Genomic DNA, 16,966 nt, shown 5'->3' on the forward strand with positions numbered 1-16,966 from the left:
GCCTGATTGCCCCTAACTTCCTTCCCCTGCCCACCCGGTTACCCCTAACTGCCCTCCCCTGCCGACCAGTTCGCCCCAACTGTCCTCCCCTGCAGGCCTGGTTGCCCCCAACTGCCCTCCCTTGCAGGCCTGGTCCCTCTCAACTGCCCTCCCCTGCTGGCCTGATCGCCCACAACTGCCCTCCCCTGCCGGCCATCTTGTGGCAGCCATCTTGTGTCCACATGGGAGCAGCCATCTTGTGTGTTGCAGTGACGGTCAATTTGCATATTACTCTTTCATTGGATAGGATTTTTTTACAGAGAGGAAGGGAGAGGGATAGAGAGTTAGAAACATCGATGAGAGAGAAACATCACTCAGCTGCCTCCTGCACACTGCCTACTGGGAATGTGCCCACAATCAAGTTACATGCTCTTGACCGGAATCAAACCTGGGACCCTTCAGTCTGTAGGGTAATGCTCTATCCACTGAGCCAAACCGGTTAGGGCTTGATTGTTCTTGAAGGAGTTGGGCATGGTCAGGATATTGATGTGAAAAGCAGGATAGATCCTCTCACAGTGGTGAGAAATGGTGGAAGGCTGGAGGAGCATCAGCAGGAAACAAGTTCCCAAGGAATCATCCTCTTTTGTTTCCTTCTCTTTGGCTAACACTAAACCCACCACTGGGCACTCTTACTTGGACTATCTTGGAGTGAAGTAGAAAATCAAAAATTAAGAAAAGGATTTGGAGACTTGGTGGGAATGAGAAGAAATAGGACAGGTGGCCCTTTATTGTGGGGTCGGGTCAAGTGCTATTTAATTCAGTGGGAAAGTGAATTTTTGTTTTTTTAAATTTATTTTTAATTATAGTTGACATACAATAACAGTTTCAGGTGTACAACAGTGATTAGACATTAGGTACCTTACAAAATGATTACTCTGATAAATTTAGTACCCATCTGGCACCATACATAGTTATTACAATATTATTGACTATATCCCTTGTGTTGTACTTTACATCCCCATGACACTTTTTGTAATTGGCAGTTTGTACTAAATCCCTTTCACCTTTTTCATCCATCCCCTCAATGCACTCCTGTTATTTCTATCATTCTGGGAAAGATAATATATAGTACCATCAGTTCTAACCTTTTATTTGGGAAGGTTTCAGCCTCAAAGAGTTTAAAGAATAGTATAATGACCACCTTTTTTGCTGATTCATTTGAATGTTTCAGATATTTCATTTCACTCTCAATGCTTGAGTGTGTATCTTCTAATAATAAAAAAATTGACTGAGTTTCTGTTGGCTCTGAGTAGGGCCCCCGCCTAGTTTGGAGACTGGGGTCTACACCCACCAATGCATGCTCTGCCCCATCCCTCAGGTCAATAAAAAAAAAAAAACAAAAAAAAAAAACGCAAAAAAACAATTGAGCCCAGTGAGTATGGTTCAGTGGTTGAGCATCAACCTCTGAATAAGGAGGTCAGTCACAGTTCGATTTCCTGGTCAGGGCACATGCCTGGTTTATGGGCTCGATCCCCAGTAGGAAGTCGTGCAAGGAAGAGGCATAGCTCTCTCTCATCATTGATGTTTCTGTCTCTCTCTCTCCCTCTCCCTTCCTCTCTGAAATCAATAGAAAAATATTTTTAAAAAACACCATCTGAGTAGTAGATTCCCAATGCAAAAGTGATTAAATAGTTGATTTGTCATTGAGTAAGATACAATAGGCTTTTCAACCAAATTAGAACAAAATTGCATCTGCAAGTGGTAATATAATGAAAGAATAAAGACATTTTCAGATTTTAGTACAATACTGTTACCTTACTTAAAGACATTGTAAATTATATTACCTAATATTCGATCATATCTATATTTCTGCAGTTATCCTAATAATGTCCTTGATAGCTTTTTTTCTCGATTCAAGATCTATTCAAGGATCATTCATTGAATTTTGTTTGATTTCTTTTTTTTTTTTAAATATACTTTTATTGATTTCAGAGAGGAAGGGATAGGAAGAGAGAGATAGAAACATCAATGATAAGAGAGAGTCTTTGATTGGCTGCCTCCTGCACGCCCCTACTGGGGATTGAGCTCGCTAACCTGAATCTGATGGAACCAACCACATGTACTCCTTTGCTCAGCATTGTATTTGTGAGGCTCTTTTGTGCTGTTGCATGTGGCAGTAGTTGGTGCACTCTCATTGCTGTATGGTATTCTATTATTTGACTACTAGAGGCTCAGTGCACAAAATTCGTGCACGGAGGGGGGTTGTCCCTCAGCCCAGCCTGTACCCTCGCCAATATGGGACCCCTCAAGGGATGTCCGACTGCCCGTTTAGGCCCGATCCCACTGGGATCGGGCCTAAACGGGCAGTCGGAGATCCCTCTCATAATCCAGGACTGCTGGCTCTCAACTGCTTGCCTGCCTGCCTTCCTGATTGCCCCTAACCACTCTGCTGCCAGCCTGTTTCCCCCAACTTCCCTCCTCTGCCGGCCTGGTCACCCCTAACTGCCCTCTCCTGCAGGGTTGATCACCTCTAACTTCCCTCCCTTGCAGGCCTGGTCCTTCTCAACTGCCCTCCCTTGCAGGCCGGGTCCTTCTCAACTGCCCTCTCCTGCTGGCCATCTTGTAGTGGCCATCTTGTGTCCACATGGGGGCAGGATCTTTGACCACATGGGGGCAGCTATATTGTGTGTTGCAGTGATGATCAATCTGCACATTACTCTTTTATTAGATAGGATAGAGGCCTGGTACAGGGGTGGGGGCCAGCTGGTTTTCCCTGAAGGGTGTCCCTGATCAGGTGGGGGTTCCCTTAGGGCATGGGGCAGCCTGAGCGAGGGGCCTGTGGTGGTTTGCAGGCTGGCCACGCCCCCTGGCGACCCAAGGGGAGGCCCTGGTATCTGGAATTTATTTTCCTTCTACAATTGAAACTTTGTAGCCTGGAGCGGAGCCAAGCCTGGGGCTCCCTTCGAGGCCGGCAGCCATTTGTGTTGGGGTTATAATTGAAACTTTGTTGCCTTAAGCGGGTGGGCCCAGCCAGGGTGTGCGGAAAGCTTTGCTTCCCCTGTTGCCGGCGGCAATCCTGGCCTGCTCTCTCCAAGCTCCATTCTGCCGCCATTTGTTTGAATTTGTTTCCCTTCTATAATTGAAACTTTGTAGCTTGAGTGGAGGCTTAGGCCTGGAAAGGGCAGGTGGAAAGCTTGGCTTCCTCTGTTACCTAGGAAACCTTGCTCTCTGTGGCTGTAGCCATCTTGGTTTGGGTTAATTTGCATGCTCGCTCTGATTGGATGGTGGGTGTGGCTTATGGGCGTGGCTTGTGGGTGTGTCAGAGGTATGGTCAATTTGCATATTTGTCTATTATTAGGTTAGATTGTATAATTTATCCATTCTACTGTTGATGGATATTTGAATTGTTTTCAGTTTGGGGCTATTATGAGTAGGTTGATGGATATTTGAATTGTTTTCAGTTTGGGGCAATTATGAGTAGGGCACTATGAACATTTTTTTAATATATTTTATTGCTTTTCACATAGAGGAAAGGAAAGGGATAGAGAGTTAGAAACATCAATGAAAGAGAAACATCGATCAGCTGCCTCCTGCACACCCCTACTGGGGATGTGCCCACAACCAAGGTACATGCCCTTGACCGGAATCGAACCTGGGACCCTTCAGTCCGCAGGCGGACGCTCTATCCACTGAGCCAAACTGGTTAGGGCACTATGAACATTCTTGTACATGCCTTGGTGAACATACCTTTTGGCTGAATTTGTAGGGAATGGGAATTTCTTGGTCATAGGTACTGGCCAGTTTTCCAAAGTGGTTATACCAATTTATAACTCCCCTCAGCAGTAAGATGTTTCATAAATCCTTTTTTTCCCCTCTAATGTATTACAGTTCATTTCTTTTATTCTTTTTGATGCACAGATTGCCCCGGATTTGGCTAGTAGAACCCCTTCATGCTGAGTCTTCTGTGCTTTGGACAAATGTCTCATCATTCTTTGAGCACTCCCTTGATTTCTGGCATAAGTTGTTCAGCTGAGTTTTAGCAACTACATATACCTGTGTAACCTAAATCCCTCTCAGAGAAAATTCCATTATTTTTTAAAATTGAAATACAATTAACATACTGTAAAATTCAAAATTTACAATTCAGTGAATTTTAATATATTCACATTCTGCAAACCATTACCACTGTCTGCTTTCAGAATCATTAGTTACTTTTTTTTTTAAAATATATTTTATTGATTTTTTACAGAGAGGAAGAGAGAGGGATAGAGAGTTAGAAACATCGATGAGAGAGAAACATTGATCAGCTGCCTCCTGCACACCCCCTACTGGGGATGTGCCCGCAACCAAGGCACATGCCCCTGACCGGAATCGAACCCGGGACCTTTCAGTCCACAGGCTGACGCTCTATCCACTGAGCCAAACCGGTTTCGGCAGAATCATTAGTTTCTTAATTGGTGAATTATTACAGTTGAGAATTAATCTTGTTATTAGTTTTTATAAATACTAGCCTTTAGTTTTTTGCTTTTATTTTTTTAACAATTTTGTACCATATTGCTGTTTACTTCTGTGTAAGGGGTAAAGCATTTGTAAGTCATTGATTTATATATTTATTTGAAGATATAGATGTGTGTATATATATATATATATACTTTTTAATATATTTTTATTGATTTCAGAGAGGAAGGAAGAGCAAGAGAGAGAGAGAGAGAGAAACATCAGTGATGAGAGAGAATCATTGATCGGCTGCTTCCTGCACTCCCCACACTGTGCCCTGACTGAGAATCGAACTGTAACCTCTGGGTTCATAGGTTGTCACTCAACCACTGAGCCACGCCGACCAGGCCTAGATGTATATATTTTAAATCAATATTAAATAAATCAGGGGGGATAAAAAGGGAACTAGTAGTAAGTAGGAGGTAAGGCACTTAGAACTAGAGTCTGCTTCCCAGTGGGCTTCCACGGACTCACTCACCATGGATTTCTCTAGCGGCCAGGGGCAAGGCAAATAATTTGTTGCTTTGTCTTCAGGAGCTTTTTTTGTTTGTTTGTTTGTTTCTATATTTCTCCAGTTGTTAGTAGGTAAAGAAATCTAAATACATTTTATATTAATATGATGTGTCTCAGTTAATGTATTTTTTTAAAAACTTTTATAATACAGACTAACCAAAAAACTTGAAGAAAGGAGAGAAGAGAAAAGGAAAGAGGAAGAACAGGTAAAGTTTGTACACTTAGCATTGTTTTATTCTTCCATTAAGTGAGGGAACATTTGACTCCCTTTTCAGTTGGCAGACCTAAGATGGCTTCGTGGTTATAGTTCATTGTTAGAGCATAGAGAAGGGAGTTATCTGTCTTCTGTAGTAGGATCATAGTATATACTTTTTTAGTATTCTTTTTGTAAATTGCTACGAGTAAATTGGCTCATTATTTCTCTCTCTGCTATGAGTCTTTTTACATTAAGAATAAAGGGACTTGAACTAAAATATTTTTGCTTTGATAACAGATAAAAAATTTAGTGCCTTTTTGTAAAAAAAAAAAAAATTATAGACATTTTGCCAAATTTTTACTGTCATGTTGCTGCATTCTATTTTTCTCGCCATGCACTCCTAATCTGCATCATCTGTTTAGGGTTTTAGTATAAGAAAGTTATCATTTAATATAGGAAAGTCAAATAAATGACTGCCTTGTTGTCCTTAAACGGTAACATATTCATCTCAGAAACCAGTGACCTGCAATTCTCTTTGTTTTCAAATTACATTGACCGCATCATACTCTTAATAGAACCATTGGCAAAGTTGTATAAATTTGACCTTTATCCCATGCTGTTAAAAGATTCTACTGACCTCTTACATTTTATGAAGTAAATGTACCTACAACCTGCTTTCCCTGTATATAGAATAATATCTAGGGCAGATTATTAAATAATGTTTTGAGCTCATAAAACTTTCTCTTTAATTCAGAGAGAGATTAAGAAAGAAATTGAGAGGAGAAAAACTGGAAAAGAAATGTTGGATTATAAAAGAAAGCAAGAAGAGGAATTAACAAAAAGAATGTTAGAGGAAAGAAACAGAGAAAAGGCAGAAGATAGGGCAGCTCGAGAGCGTATAAAACAGCAGATTGCATTGGTGAGTATTAAGTTTATTTTTACTGCTTGACTAGAACATTTGTGAAATTGTTTTTCCATGCATAATGGTTTTGGTTTATTACCAGTGTACACAAAAATAGTAGATTTTAGTGGCTCAAAAAGTACTAATTCTACCAGAAGAGGCAGAAAGGGAGAAAGGAATAGAGAAAGTGTTTGAAGAAATAATGGTAGAAAACTTCCCTAACCTGGTAAAGGAAAAAGTCACAAGTTCAGGAGGCACAGAGAACCCCAAACAAGAAGAACCCAAACAGACCTACGCCCAGACACATAATTAAAATGCCAAAAATTAAAGACAAAGAATCTTAAAAGGCAGCAAGAGAAAAGAAAACTGTTACCTACAAAGGAGTTGCCATAAGGCTGACATCTGATTTCTCATCAGAAACACTACTGGCCAGAAGGGAATGGCATGAAGTACTCAAGGTAATGGAAAGCAAGGATCTGAGACCAAGATTACTATATCCAGCAAGGCTATCATTTAAAATAGACAGATAAAGAGCTTTCCAGACAAAAAAAGGCTAAAGGAGTTCATCACCACCAAGCCAGCATTACAAGAAATGCTAGAGGGATTGCTGTAAGGGATTGCTGAGAGGAAGAAACAGAGAAATCTAGCCATATAGAATTAAAATGGCTATAAACAAGTACCTCTCAATAATAACCCTAAATGTAAATGGATTAAAGGCTCCAATCAAAAGGTGTAGGGTAGCTGAATGGATACAAAAACATGACCTAACTATATGCTGCCTACAAGAGACCCTCCTCAAAACAAAAGACACAGGATGAAAGTGAAGGGATGGAAAAAATTTTTCCATGCAAATGGAAAAGAAAAAAAAAAAGCTGGAGTAGCAATACTCATATCCGACAAAATAGACTTTAAAAGCATCATGCTAAGCAAAATAAGCCAGTCAGAGTAAGATAAATATATGATCTCACTCATTTGTGGAATATAATGAACAACATAAACTGATGAACAAAAACAGAGCCATGTTGAAGCCGGTTTGGCTAAGCGGATAGAGCGTCGGCCTGTGGACTGGAAGGTCCCAGGTTCGATTCCGGTTAGGGCATGTACCTTGGTTGCGGGCACATCCCCAGTAGGGGGTATGCAGGAGGCAGCTGATCGATGTTTCTCTCTCATCGATGTTTCTAACTCTCTATCCCTCTCCCTTCCACTCTGTAAAAAATCAATAAAGTATATTTTTTTTAAAAAACAAAAAAACAGAGCCAGAGGGAACAAAATTATTCTAGAATATAATAGAAGTAATCCTGTTATTTGCAGATTTTTAATATTTCCTACAGCTTTTGTGTTATACTATGTTAGTACAGTTTGGATAATATTATACTTAAAATCCTTTTATTCTTGAAGTATTAATGTTTATTGCATGTAATATATGTAAGACTATTTTTCTTGAATAATTGGTGTTTATTGCATGTAACATTATTTAAGATCGTTTTTCTTGAAATTAAAAAAAAACTGAAAAGTGCCAAGTCTCAGCTTCCTTTTACAGAAATTGTACAGTGAATTAAAATACAGTTAATATTAAATTTGAGATTTTTTTCAAACTAATTTTTCTTAATGGTATGAATTTTATCAGTAGTTAAAAGGTAATTTTCAAAGATTCTCTGAAAAAGAAGCTAAGAAATGCTTACCTAGCAGTTTCCTCTAGTCAAGAGCATTCTTTTTTTGGGACATTCAAAGAATTTAGAACATCAAGTAGAAGCTTAGGGTGGGTTAGCAACAATTGCTTTTAGAATTGAGCAGTTGTAACACATAAAAGTGAAAATTATGTCTACCTTTATATTGCTTATTTCTTTATTCAACAAATACTTATGTACTATATGCTAGACCTTATTCCAGGCTCTGGTGATACAGTAGTGACCAAAATCAAGTCTGTGTTTGTTTAATAACAGCTCTGGTCCCTGGCAGTTGATAAAACTAAAGAATACCAAATCCAGACTGATAAAGTTAACATGTATGGCTTTAAGGGATTTCATGCATGCGTGTGTTTGTTCCTTGTGTTTGGAAATATGTGAGTAGAATTCTGGCAGTGAAAGATACTTAGCATCTAACAACTGTTTTAAAGGATCGTGCAGAGAGAGCTGCTCGTTTCGCAAAGACAAAGGAAGAAGTAGAAGCTGCTAAAGCTGCTGCCTTGCTGGCTAAGCAAGCAGAAATGGAAGTTAAGAGGGATGCTTCTGCAAGAGAAAGAAGGTACTTTATTTTCTGCTTAAACATCTTTGTATATGTAGCAGCCGAGAAGAACAGTGGTTGTGGGCTGCTTTTTAACATTGATGTGTGTACTGTAGCTATAATAAGTAGTTCCAGAAGGACATATTGATGAGTTTGGCAGCTGCCAATGGTATTTGTTATTGAATGTGAATGTTCAATGTGATAGTACTAAATACAGACAGTCCCTGACTTATGGTTCAACTTAGGATTTTTCAGTGGCTGTACTTTCCTGTACACCGCCTGTTTCTACTGAGTCAGCACCACCCGAAGCTGCCTTTTGTACTTCCTGTTGTTCATACTTGTTCCTTCCCACCCTTGCTTTAACCCTGAGGGATATTGCCCAAGGATGGCTGTCCTGCACTGTATTAAAGTATTTTTTCTTTAAGCAAAGCAAAGAAAAAGTATAAAATCTTAGGAAAAGAAGGAAATCTTGTGATCTTGGGATAGACAATGGATTCTTAGACATGACATCAAAAGTACAAGCAACAAAAGAAAGCAATAGATAAGTTGGAATTCACCAAAATTAAAAAAAAAACTTTTTAAAATATATTTTTATTGATTTCAGAGAGAAAGGGGGAGAGAGATAGAAACATCAATGATGATGTTTTGCATCATATATATCTGATAAAGGACTTGTATCTAGAATATAGAAAGAATTCATATAACTCAACAATAAAAAGCAAACAATCCACTTTAAATATGGGGAATGGATTTGAATAGACATTTCTCCAGAGAAGATAGACAGATGGTCAATAAGCACATGAAAGGATACTCATCATCACTAGTCAGAAGGGAATACAAATCAAGACCACAGTGAGATATTATTTCATTCCCTCTAGGGTTTCTACATTTAAAGAGACAGCAACAAGTATTGGCATGGATGTAGAGAATTGGAACCTTCCTACATTGCTGAAGGGATTATAAAATGATGCAGCCATTTTGGAAAAAACAATTTGGCAGTTCCTCAAGATGTTAAACATAGAGTTACCATATAATCCAGCAGTTCTACTTTTAAATATATATTCAAGAAAATTGAAAATAGCCCAGCCTATGTGGCTCAGTGGTTGAGCGTTGACCTATGAACCAGGAGGTCATGGTTCAATTCCTGTCAGGGCACATGCCTGGGTTATGGGCTTGATCCCCAGTGTGGGGCATGCAGGAGGCAGCCGATCAAGGATTTTCATCATTGATGTTTCTCTCTCTCTTCCTCCCCCTTCTTCTCTAAAATCAATAAAAATATATTTTTTAAAAAAGAATTGAAAATAAATGTCCACACAAAAATTTGTACTTGAATATTTATAGCAGCTTTCTTCATCATAACCAAAATGTGGTAATAACCCAAATGTTCATCAACTGAAGAATGGATAAACAAAACATACAATGGAACATTATTCAGCAATAAAAAGGAATGAAGTATACATACTACAACATGAATGAACCTTGAAAACAATGGTACATGAAAGAAACCAGTCACCAAAAAGTCACATGTTGTATGATTCCATCATATCAAATGCTGAAAGTAGGCAAATCTATAGATTCAGAAAGTAGATTAGTGATTGCCAATTAGGTGAGAGAGGAATTACTAGTGGGTTTGGGGTTTCTTTTTGAGGTGGTAATTAGAAATCGATGATGATTGTTCTGGAATTAGAAATCGATGATGATTGTACAATTCTGACTGTTAAAAATGATTAAATCGTATGCATTAAGAAGGTGAATTTTACATTATGTGAATTATATTTCAGTAAAGCTTTAAAAATATAAAAGACCTGACATTGTGAAAAAAACAACACCTATTTTCATTGAACATTTTCACTTCAGTTTTTCTCTAACTTTTGGTATTGTTTGAGAATATGTAGAGTTAAAGATGCTGACTTAAATTTTCTTTCTTCACAGCACTGTTGCAAGAATTCAATTTCGTCTTCCTGATGGTTCTTCCTTTACAAATCAGTTCCCTTCTGATGCTCCTCTAGAAGAGGCAAGGCAGTTTGCTGCACAGGTAAATTTGTCCTGAGTTGTAGTAAAGATAGATAAATATGTTATTTAAATGTAGGAGGGGAACATTTTCAAGCAGGATTTGAAGAATGTGAACAAGTCATAACTTATCCCCAGGAGGGAGGCACAGGACAACTCTGGAGTGTTGTGGAGCTTCCATTGTGGATTAGTGCCACATGGGAATAGTGTATCTACTTGTCGTGCAGAAATAGGAATTTGCTGATATTGTACAAGAAGCTCTGGAAAATTTTAGTACAATCAACTGGAGGAGTGAAAATCAAATGATTTTCCAGAGGTCTAATCTTAGGGAGTTGTCCCAGTAAAAAGGATGTAGTATTTCTTGGTCCTCTCCACATTTCCTTTAGGTTGCTTAGAATGCGTTTGAGCTGGCCATTTTCCTACCATCCCACCAGTTGTCCAAGCCTAAAGACCATTAATCTTTATTTGGCAACAAGTATCTTCTTTAGGAATTTACTTCCAAAACATGGCCTTACTCTAAAATTGGCATGGGTGTGAAATTTTGTATCTTATAAAATAAGATGAGTAGCTTCCATTCGTTTTTATTTTCTGATTGATATCTTAGTGGATTATAGGCATCAGATGTCCTGTAGGATCTAGGCTCATTATATATACCGGTATTTGTCATATATATCACTTCATTGTTAAAATTAGAGTTCAGATCTTTCCACTAGATCTCTCTGCATTTAGCCTGGTGCCTCACTTATGTGTCCCAAGGGAAGCATACCTGCTAGCTGCCTTCCTCTACTGGTGAGCTGGGTTGGACAATACAAAAACTTATTTTAAGAACTCTTTTCCCTAAGTTTTATAGCAGAACCAACCCAAATAGCCACTTTCGTTCTTCTTTTGCCTTGAATCCACACCTGGGGCCTCCTAAGAGGGGGTGCCCTGGCTGGAGTCTTACTGCTTCTGCCACAAGTAAGTGAAAAGGGGGAGCACCATGAGAGGGGGGAAAAAAATCTTTGATAACATCAGTCCTATTAGAACTTCTCCCCAGCAGAATGACCTGATTTTGCATTTGTGTATGTCCTTATGTTAAAGTGAAAACAATGAGAGGTATGTATAAGACCTACAGTGAAAAATTACAAAAAAAAAAAACCCACAAAAGTGTTAGTCTTTTTCTTTGGAATCTTCTAGATAAACAGTTGGCTAAGATTTTACATCTATGGGACATCTAAAATTGTGAGGGTGGCTATGATGCTTCTCATTGTAATTTTTGGATCTAGGATTATATGTATGGTGTGGGTTGATTATGGACCATTTATATTCTTTGAGAGGAGAAGACAGAAACTTCTGATGTGATATATATGGGGGAAATTGTGATCTATTCCAATTTTTTAATTGGGAATACCTATAATCCAAATGTATTTATGAGATGTTAATATAAGTTTGTAAAGGAGAGTGAAAACTCTCATCACAAACTGCAGCTATCTTTAAGAGATGCCTAATTGTTCATTTTTATTCAGTTTGTTCATATGGTTTTAGGAACTATATTTTTGCTATTTTATGGTCATTTTTGAGTTATGAAAGCTTTTAAATGCTTTTTGGATTTGACAGCTTTCAGCTATGCCAAGGTTTTAGAAATACTTTTTGAGTTTATATTTAAAAGAACTTTTAAAATCAAGGCAATTTTGGTTAAAGCAGTCATTTTAGATGCATATGAGTATGTAATATCTTTTTAAAGGCACTGATGTAATGTTTTAAAACTTGTTATGTTACAGACTGTTGGCAACACATATGGTAATTTTTCATTAGCAACCATGTTTCCCAGGAGAGAATTTACCAAAGAAGATTATAAGAAGAAATTATTGGATTTGGAACTTGCCCCAAGTGCTTCAGTGGTACTGTTGCCAGTATGTATATACATATGTATTTATTCTATTCTTACAGACCTGTTTGTTTTACTCTTCATTGTTTCTTATAGTTACAGAAAGGGAAGGTGAATGGTGTATTATGGATAATTAAAATCCACATTACCCAAATAAGTTAGTTAGATCAGTTTATGGCTCCATTATCCTGTGCTTTATGTATTTTTATTGCTGGTGAGGCACCAGTTTAATTTTCAACTTTTTCCTCACCTATTTTCTTTTTTTTTTTTAATATATTTTTATTGATTTAAGAGAGGAAGGGAGAGGGAGAGAGAAACATCAATGATGAGAGAGAATCATTATCAGCTGCCTCATGCACGCCCCCTACTGGGGATCAAGCCCACAACCTGGGCATGTGCCCTTGACCAGAATCGAACCCCTGGAACCTTCAGTACACTGGCTGACGCTCTATCCACTGAGCCAAATAAGCCAGGGCTCCTTGCCTATTTTCATGGACAAAAAAATGACCAGTGGAAGAAGTAAATAAATGCAGAGTATCTAATTTACAGACTTAATGGGTTTTATTTGTATACTACTATACTGTTCACCAAGTTTTTAAAAGAATATTTTAATATAAAAATAACGTTAATTTTTGACATTAATTCCATTTGATCCTTACAATAATATTTTAATCTCTTATGAGGAAAAGGGGCTCAGAAGGCTTAAATGACTTTGCCATGCCAAAACTGGGGTGAGAACTGGGTCTTCTGTTTCAGGGTTAATGTAGTTTTTCCTGCTCAGAACTAGAGTACCACCCCTGAAACAGTTAGCCCTCTAATAATCAGGATTAGTTGTATTCACTGAGATTTAAAACCTTCCCACCTTCTTTTTGTAGTCGAAGGAACTGCTGAGCTAAAGCCAGCCCGCCCACCTTCTTTTTAATAATCAAGAAGACCTTTCTTATCAGAGTTGTAATTTCAATACAAAAGTTTCTTTCTCTTAAATAATTGGTTCATTTTACCAAAACTACCTTCTGGTTTCTATGTAGTGATTACCCCTTTAAAAAGTAGAGCTCAAGAGCGGCCAGTGTGGCTCAGCGGTTGAGCGTCGACCAAGGAACCACGAGGTCACTGGTTCGATTTCCAGTCAGGGTACATGCCCGTGTTACGGGCTCGATCCCCAGAGTGGGGTGTGCAGGAGGCAGCCGATCAATGATTCTCTCTCTCATTGATGTTTCTATCTCTCTATCCTTCTCCCTTCCTCTCTCTAAAAATCAATAAAAACATTTTTTAAAAATAAAAAGCACAAGGCCCATGGCACCAGCAGGATGGGCAGGTGTTATGGTCTTTGTACTGACCGGAAGCTCTGGAACCACTGAGGAGATCAGAAGTGGCATGATAAAACAGTATAAGAAAGTCCATTTGGGTGCGGCCCTGAAGGCCAACCCTTTTGGAGGCGCTTCCCGTGCAAAGGGAATTGTGCTGGAAAAAGTAGGGGTTGAAGCCAAACAGCCAAATTCTGCTATCAGGAAGTGTGTTAGGGTCTAGCTGATCAAGAATGCAAAATAATCACAGACTTTGTACCCAGTGATGGTTGTTTGAATTTTATTGAGGAAGATGACGAAGTTCTGGTTGCTGGATTTGGTCGCAAAGATCATGCTGTTGGTGACATTCCTAGAGTTCGCTTTCAGGTTGTCAAAGTAGCCAGTGTGTCTATTTTGGCCTTTTATAAAGGCAAGAAGGAAAGACCAAGATCATAAGTTTTGATGGTGAAATCACAGTAGTAATAAATTTTCATATGCCTAAATAAAATAAAAAGTACAGCTCCAGCCCTAGCCGGTTTGGCTCAGTGGATAGAGTGTTGGCCTGTTGACTGAAAGGTCACAGGTTCGATTCTGGTCAAGGGCACTGGCACGTACCTGGGTTGCAGGCTTGATATGTGTGGGAGGCAGCCAATCAGTGTCTCTCTCTCACATCGATGTTTCTCTCTCCTCCTCCCTTGCACTCTCTCTAAAAATCAATGGAAAAAAATATCCTTGGGTGAGGATTAACAACAACAAAAAAAGTAGAGCTTCAAGAGTTCCCAGAGGTTTATATATACTTAAAAAAACCCAACACAGCAAAGTTGGTAATTTTCCCATCTTGCAATAAACTAAAATTAATAGGACTTTCTTTTTCAGATAAAAGATTCACCTAGAACTTTGTGATGTGATTGGGCTTTTGTAGTCTTCATCTAGGTTTTTTTCTTAATTTTTAGGCAGGAAGACCAACTACATCTATGGTACATTCTTCCAGTGGAGACTTTTGGACATTGTTGGGGACAGTACTTTACCCATTCCTTGCCATCTGGAGATTGATTAGCAACTTCTTATTTAGTAATCCTCCTCCTGCACAGACCTCAGTGAGAGCATCTTCGGAATCCTCAAACCTTGCATCGTCTAGCAATTCAGAGAAAAGGTATCTGTTTGTGTTTTCCCCATTTGCAAAATGTTTATCTTTTTTTTTTTTTTTTGTCCTTCCCATTTGCAAAATGTTAGTAATGCCCAGTACCTTATTCAAAATGAAAAAATTTGTTAAAGGTACTTTGCCTTCTTTCTGTATATGGGGGAAAAACTAAATGTTCTGAAGATTTTATTATATCATCTCTCCTGGGAAGCTAACTTACATGAATTTCCTCAGCCATCTTTTTAAAACCTAGTCCGTGGAAAGCTACTTCACCTCTGCTGGTTTTGTTACTTCATTTATTGATTCTCTTCATCCCATAACTGTAAAAGCAGATCCCCCCCACCCCACCCCACCCAGGTCTAAATAGTAATATTTTTTCTTGCTAGCCATGTTTAATCTGACAAGATACTTCATTCCATTAATTTCTCACAGTCATCTTGCATAATTTCTTTAGAGAGATTGTGCTCTAGAGAATTGTAAGCCTAGTGGTTCTTTGATCTGCTGGCTATCTTCTCTGGGTCATTTAGAGAAGGACCAAACCAAGGAAACTGTATATTCACTTAAAATGGTGCCTCCTTCAGAGAGTTAATTGGACTAGTCCCTTAACCAAGAGACCTACCTTTTATTATAGATGGTCATGGTCAGAATGGTAATACTAATAACACTAATGATTAAGGTTTTACATATTAAGATTTAACAGAAAGTTTTTCTAGGTGAGATTATACCCTCTTCTCATAATACCACAATTTATTTTAATATATACCTACTATTGTTAAACGTTCTAATGGCTATTAATAGCCATTATAGCAAATTGTCACTCCAATCCTATATGATAAGTAATGAAAATTCTTGCTTGTCTGCTATCAGTAAGGAGATCCTTAGTCTTATTGACTCTCTAGATGAAGATTTGTGTAAATATTGTGATTGGGCTGATTTAGCTTTTATCTTATTTCTTTTTTAACTGTTAGGCAGGACGACCAATTATAGCCTTAGTACATTACTCGAAAGGGGACAAAGGAAAATTCTCTGTCTTAAAATAGCATTCAAACTAGGCCTTATTAGTGCTGAACTTTAGAACTCTTACTGAGCAGTGGGTGGGAGCATTTAATCCTGAGGTACTGTAGTATCTGATAGCTTGCTATGTGGGTTTTTAAAAACATTTTTCAAATAAGGGAACAGGACTTGTGTTGGGGAAAAGGATGGGATGAGTATATATCTGAGAGGCAAAATTTTGTGTTCCATTGTTGGTTTTCCTGTTTTCTTTTTGCTCTCTCTGTTCCCCTCTAGTGTTAGAGAATGAATTGCCTTAAATTTCACCTGTTTCCTTCCCATTTTCAGATGAAATCCTGCTTGTTCCTAATTGTATAAATAAATTATTAAACATTATAAAAGGTTTAAAATTGCTAATTACTATTTCTGGAAATTAGGCTATGATTGGAGCTTTGGATAGCTTCTAGGGTGCTATATAAGTTACAAATGTTTTAGTAAATATGTCAGCTTGCATAAATAAAAGTAAAGATTAGTTGGCAGATAGTCACACTCTTCAAAAGCTTAGTAAGTCATCAAGAAATACATGGAAATGGAAAATACATTTGAGCTGGTTTGTCTTGGAGAACAGATGAAGTTAAACTGACAAGAACATATAAAATCTAGTACTGCAATATAATTATCTCCCATGAACTTTCCTTAAAATATAGTTGCCTATACTAATAGAATTGTTACTGCTGTTTTCATTTTATGACATCTTCTCTTTTCTCCCTCTTTTGTTATATCAGGGAACCCGTCAGAAAAAGAGTGCTGGAGAAACGGGGAGAAGACTTTAAAAAAGAGGGGAAGATATATAGATTGAGGACTCAAGATGATGGTGAAGATGAAAACAACACTTGGAATGGAAATTCTACTCAACAGATGTAGTGTGACAAGTACATTATGTGCAATAATCATTGTTTCTCTTATGATTTAATTCAACTAGAATTCTACTGGAGAGGTGGGACTACTTTATGTTTTTTAACTGATCTATAAAGTGTCTCTTTATTCCTGCTTAGTGGGTTAAAGTTGTTTAACTCAGACAAGTCAAGAGATAAAATAACTCGCTGGTAGGTCCTTGCATATGGTAACCAACTGCTATGCTAGAAGCCTAAAAGAATCAAAAGGTCTGCCACAACCTCCCTTTATCAGCTTTCTTACTCAGTATTTCAGATGCCTGTTAGCCCTGTGCTTTCAGATGATACGTTTTGATTAGAACTATTTTGCTCCAGAACTCCTAAGCCCACACAGAGTAACTACATGTCACTGAGTAATTTGACTCTGAGTGAGAGCATTTTAACTAGCCAATCAGATGATGATTTATGTTTTT

The 16,966-nt window shown here is 38.2% G+C and overlaps 1 protein-coding gene and 1 pseudogene across 1 annotated transcript in view; both read left to right on the forward strand.

The window, feature by feature from the left end:
• UBXN4 (UBX domain protein 4) overlaps positions 1-16,654 on the forward strand; it is a 37,356-nt gene extending 20,702 nt beyond the window's left edge. The window contains exons 7-13 of the mRNA XM_008143479.3: positions 5,141-5,195; positions 5,940-6,104; positions 8,203-8,330; positions 10,242-10,344; positions 12,080-12,211; positions 14,423-14,622; positions 16,386-16,654. Of these exons, the coding sequence (XP_008141701.2) occupies positions 5,141-5,195; positions 5,940-6,104; positions 8,203-8,330; positions 10,242-10,344; positions 12,080-12,211; positions 14,423-14,622; positions 16,386-16,524 (922 nt within the window). The 3' untranslated portion in view covers positions 16,525-16,654. The remainder of the gene's footprint in view (positions 1-5,140; positions 5,196-5,939; positions 6,105-8,202; positions 8,331-10,241; positions 10,345-12,079; positions 12,212-14,422; positions 14,623-16,385) is intronic.
• LOC103287764 (40S ribosomal protein S23-like) lies at positions 13,494-13,972 on the forward strand (annotated as a pseudogene).
• Positions 16,655-16,966: the final 312 nt, after the last annotated feature.

The sequence above is a fragment of the Eptesicus fuscus genome, chromosome 11, assembly GCF_027574615.1.
Source record: "Eptesicus fuscus isolate TK198812 chromosome 11, DD_ASM_mEF_20220401, whole genome shotgun sequence".
Lineage (NCBI taxonomy): Eukaryota > Metazoa > Chordata > Mammalia > Chiroptera > Vespertilionidae > Eptesicus > Eptesicus fuscus.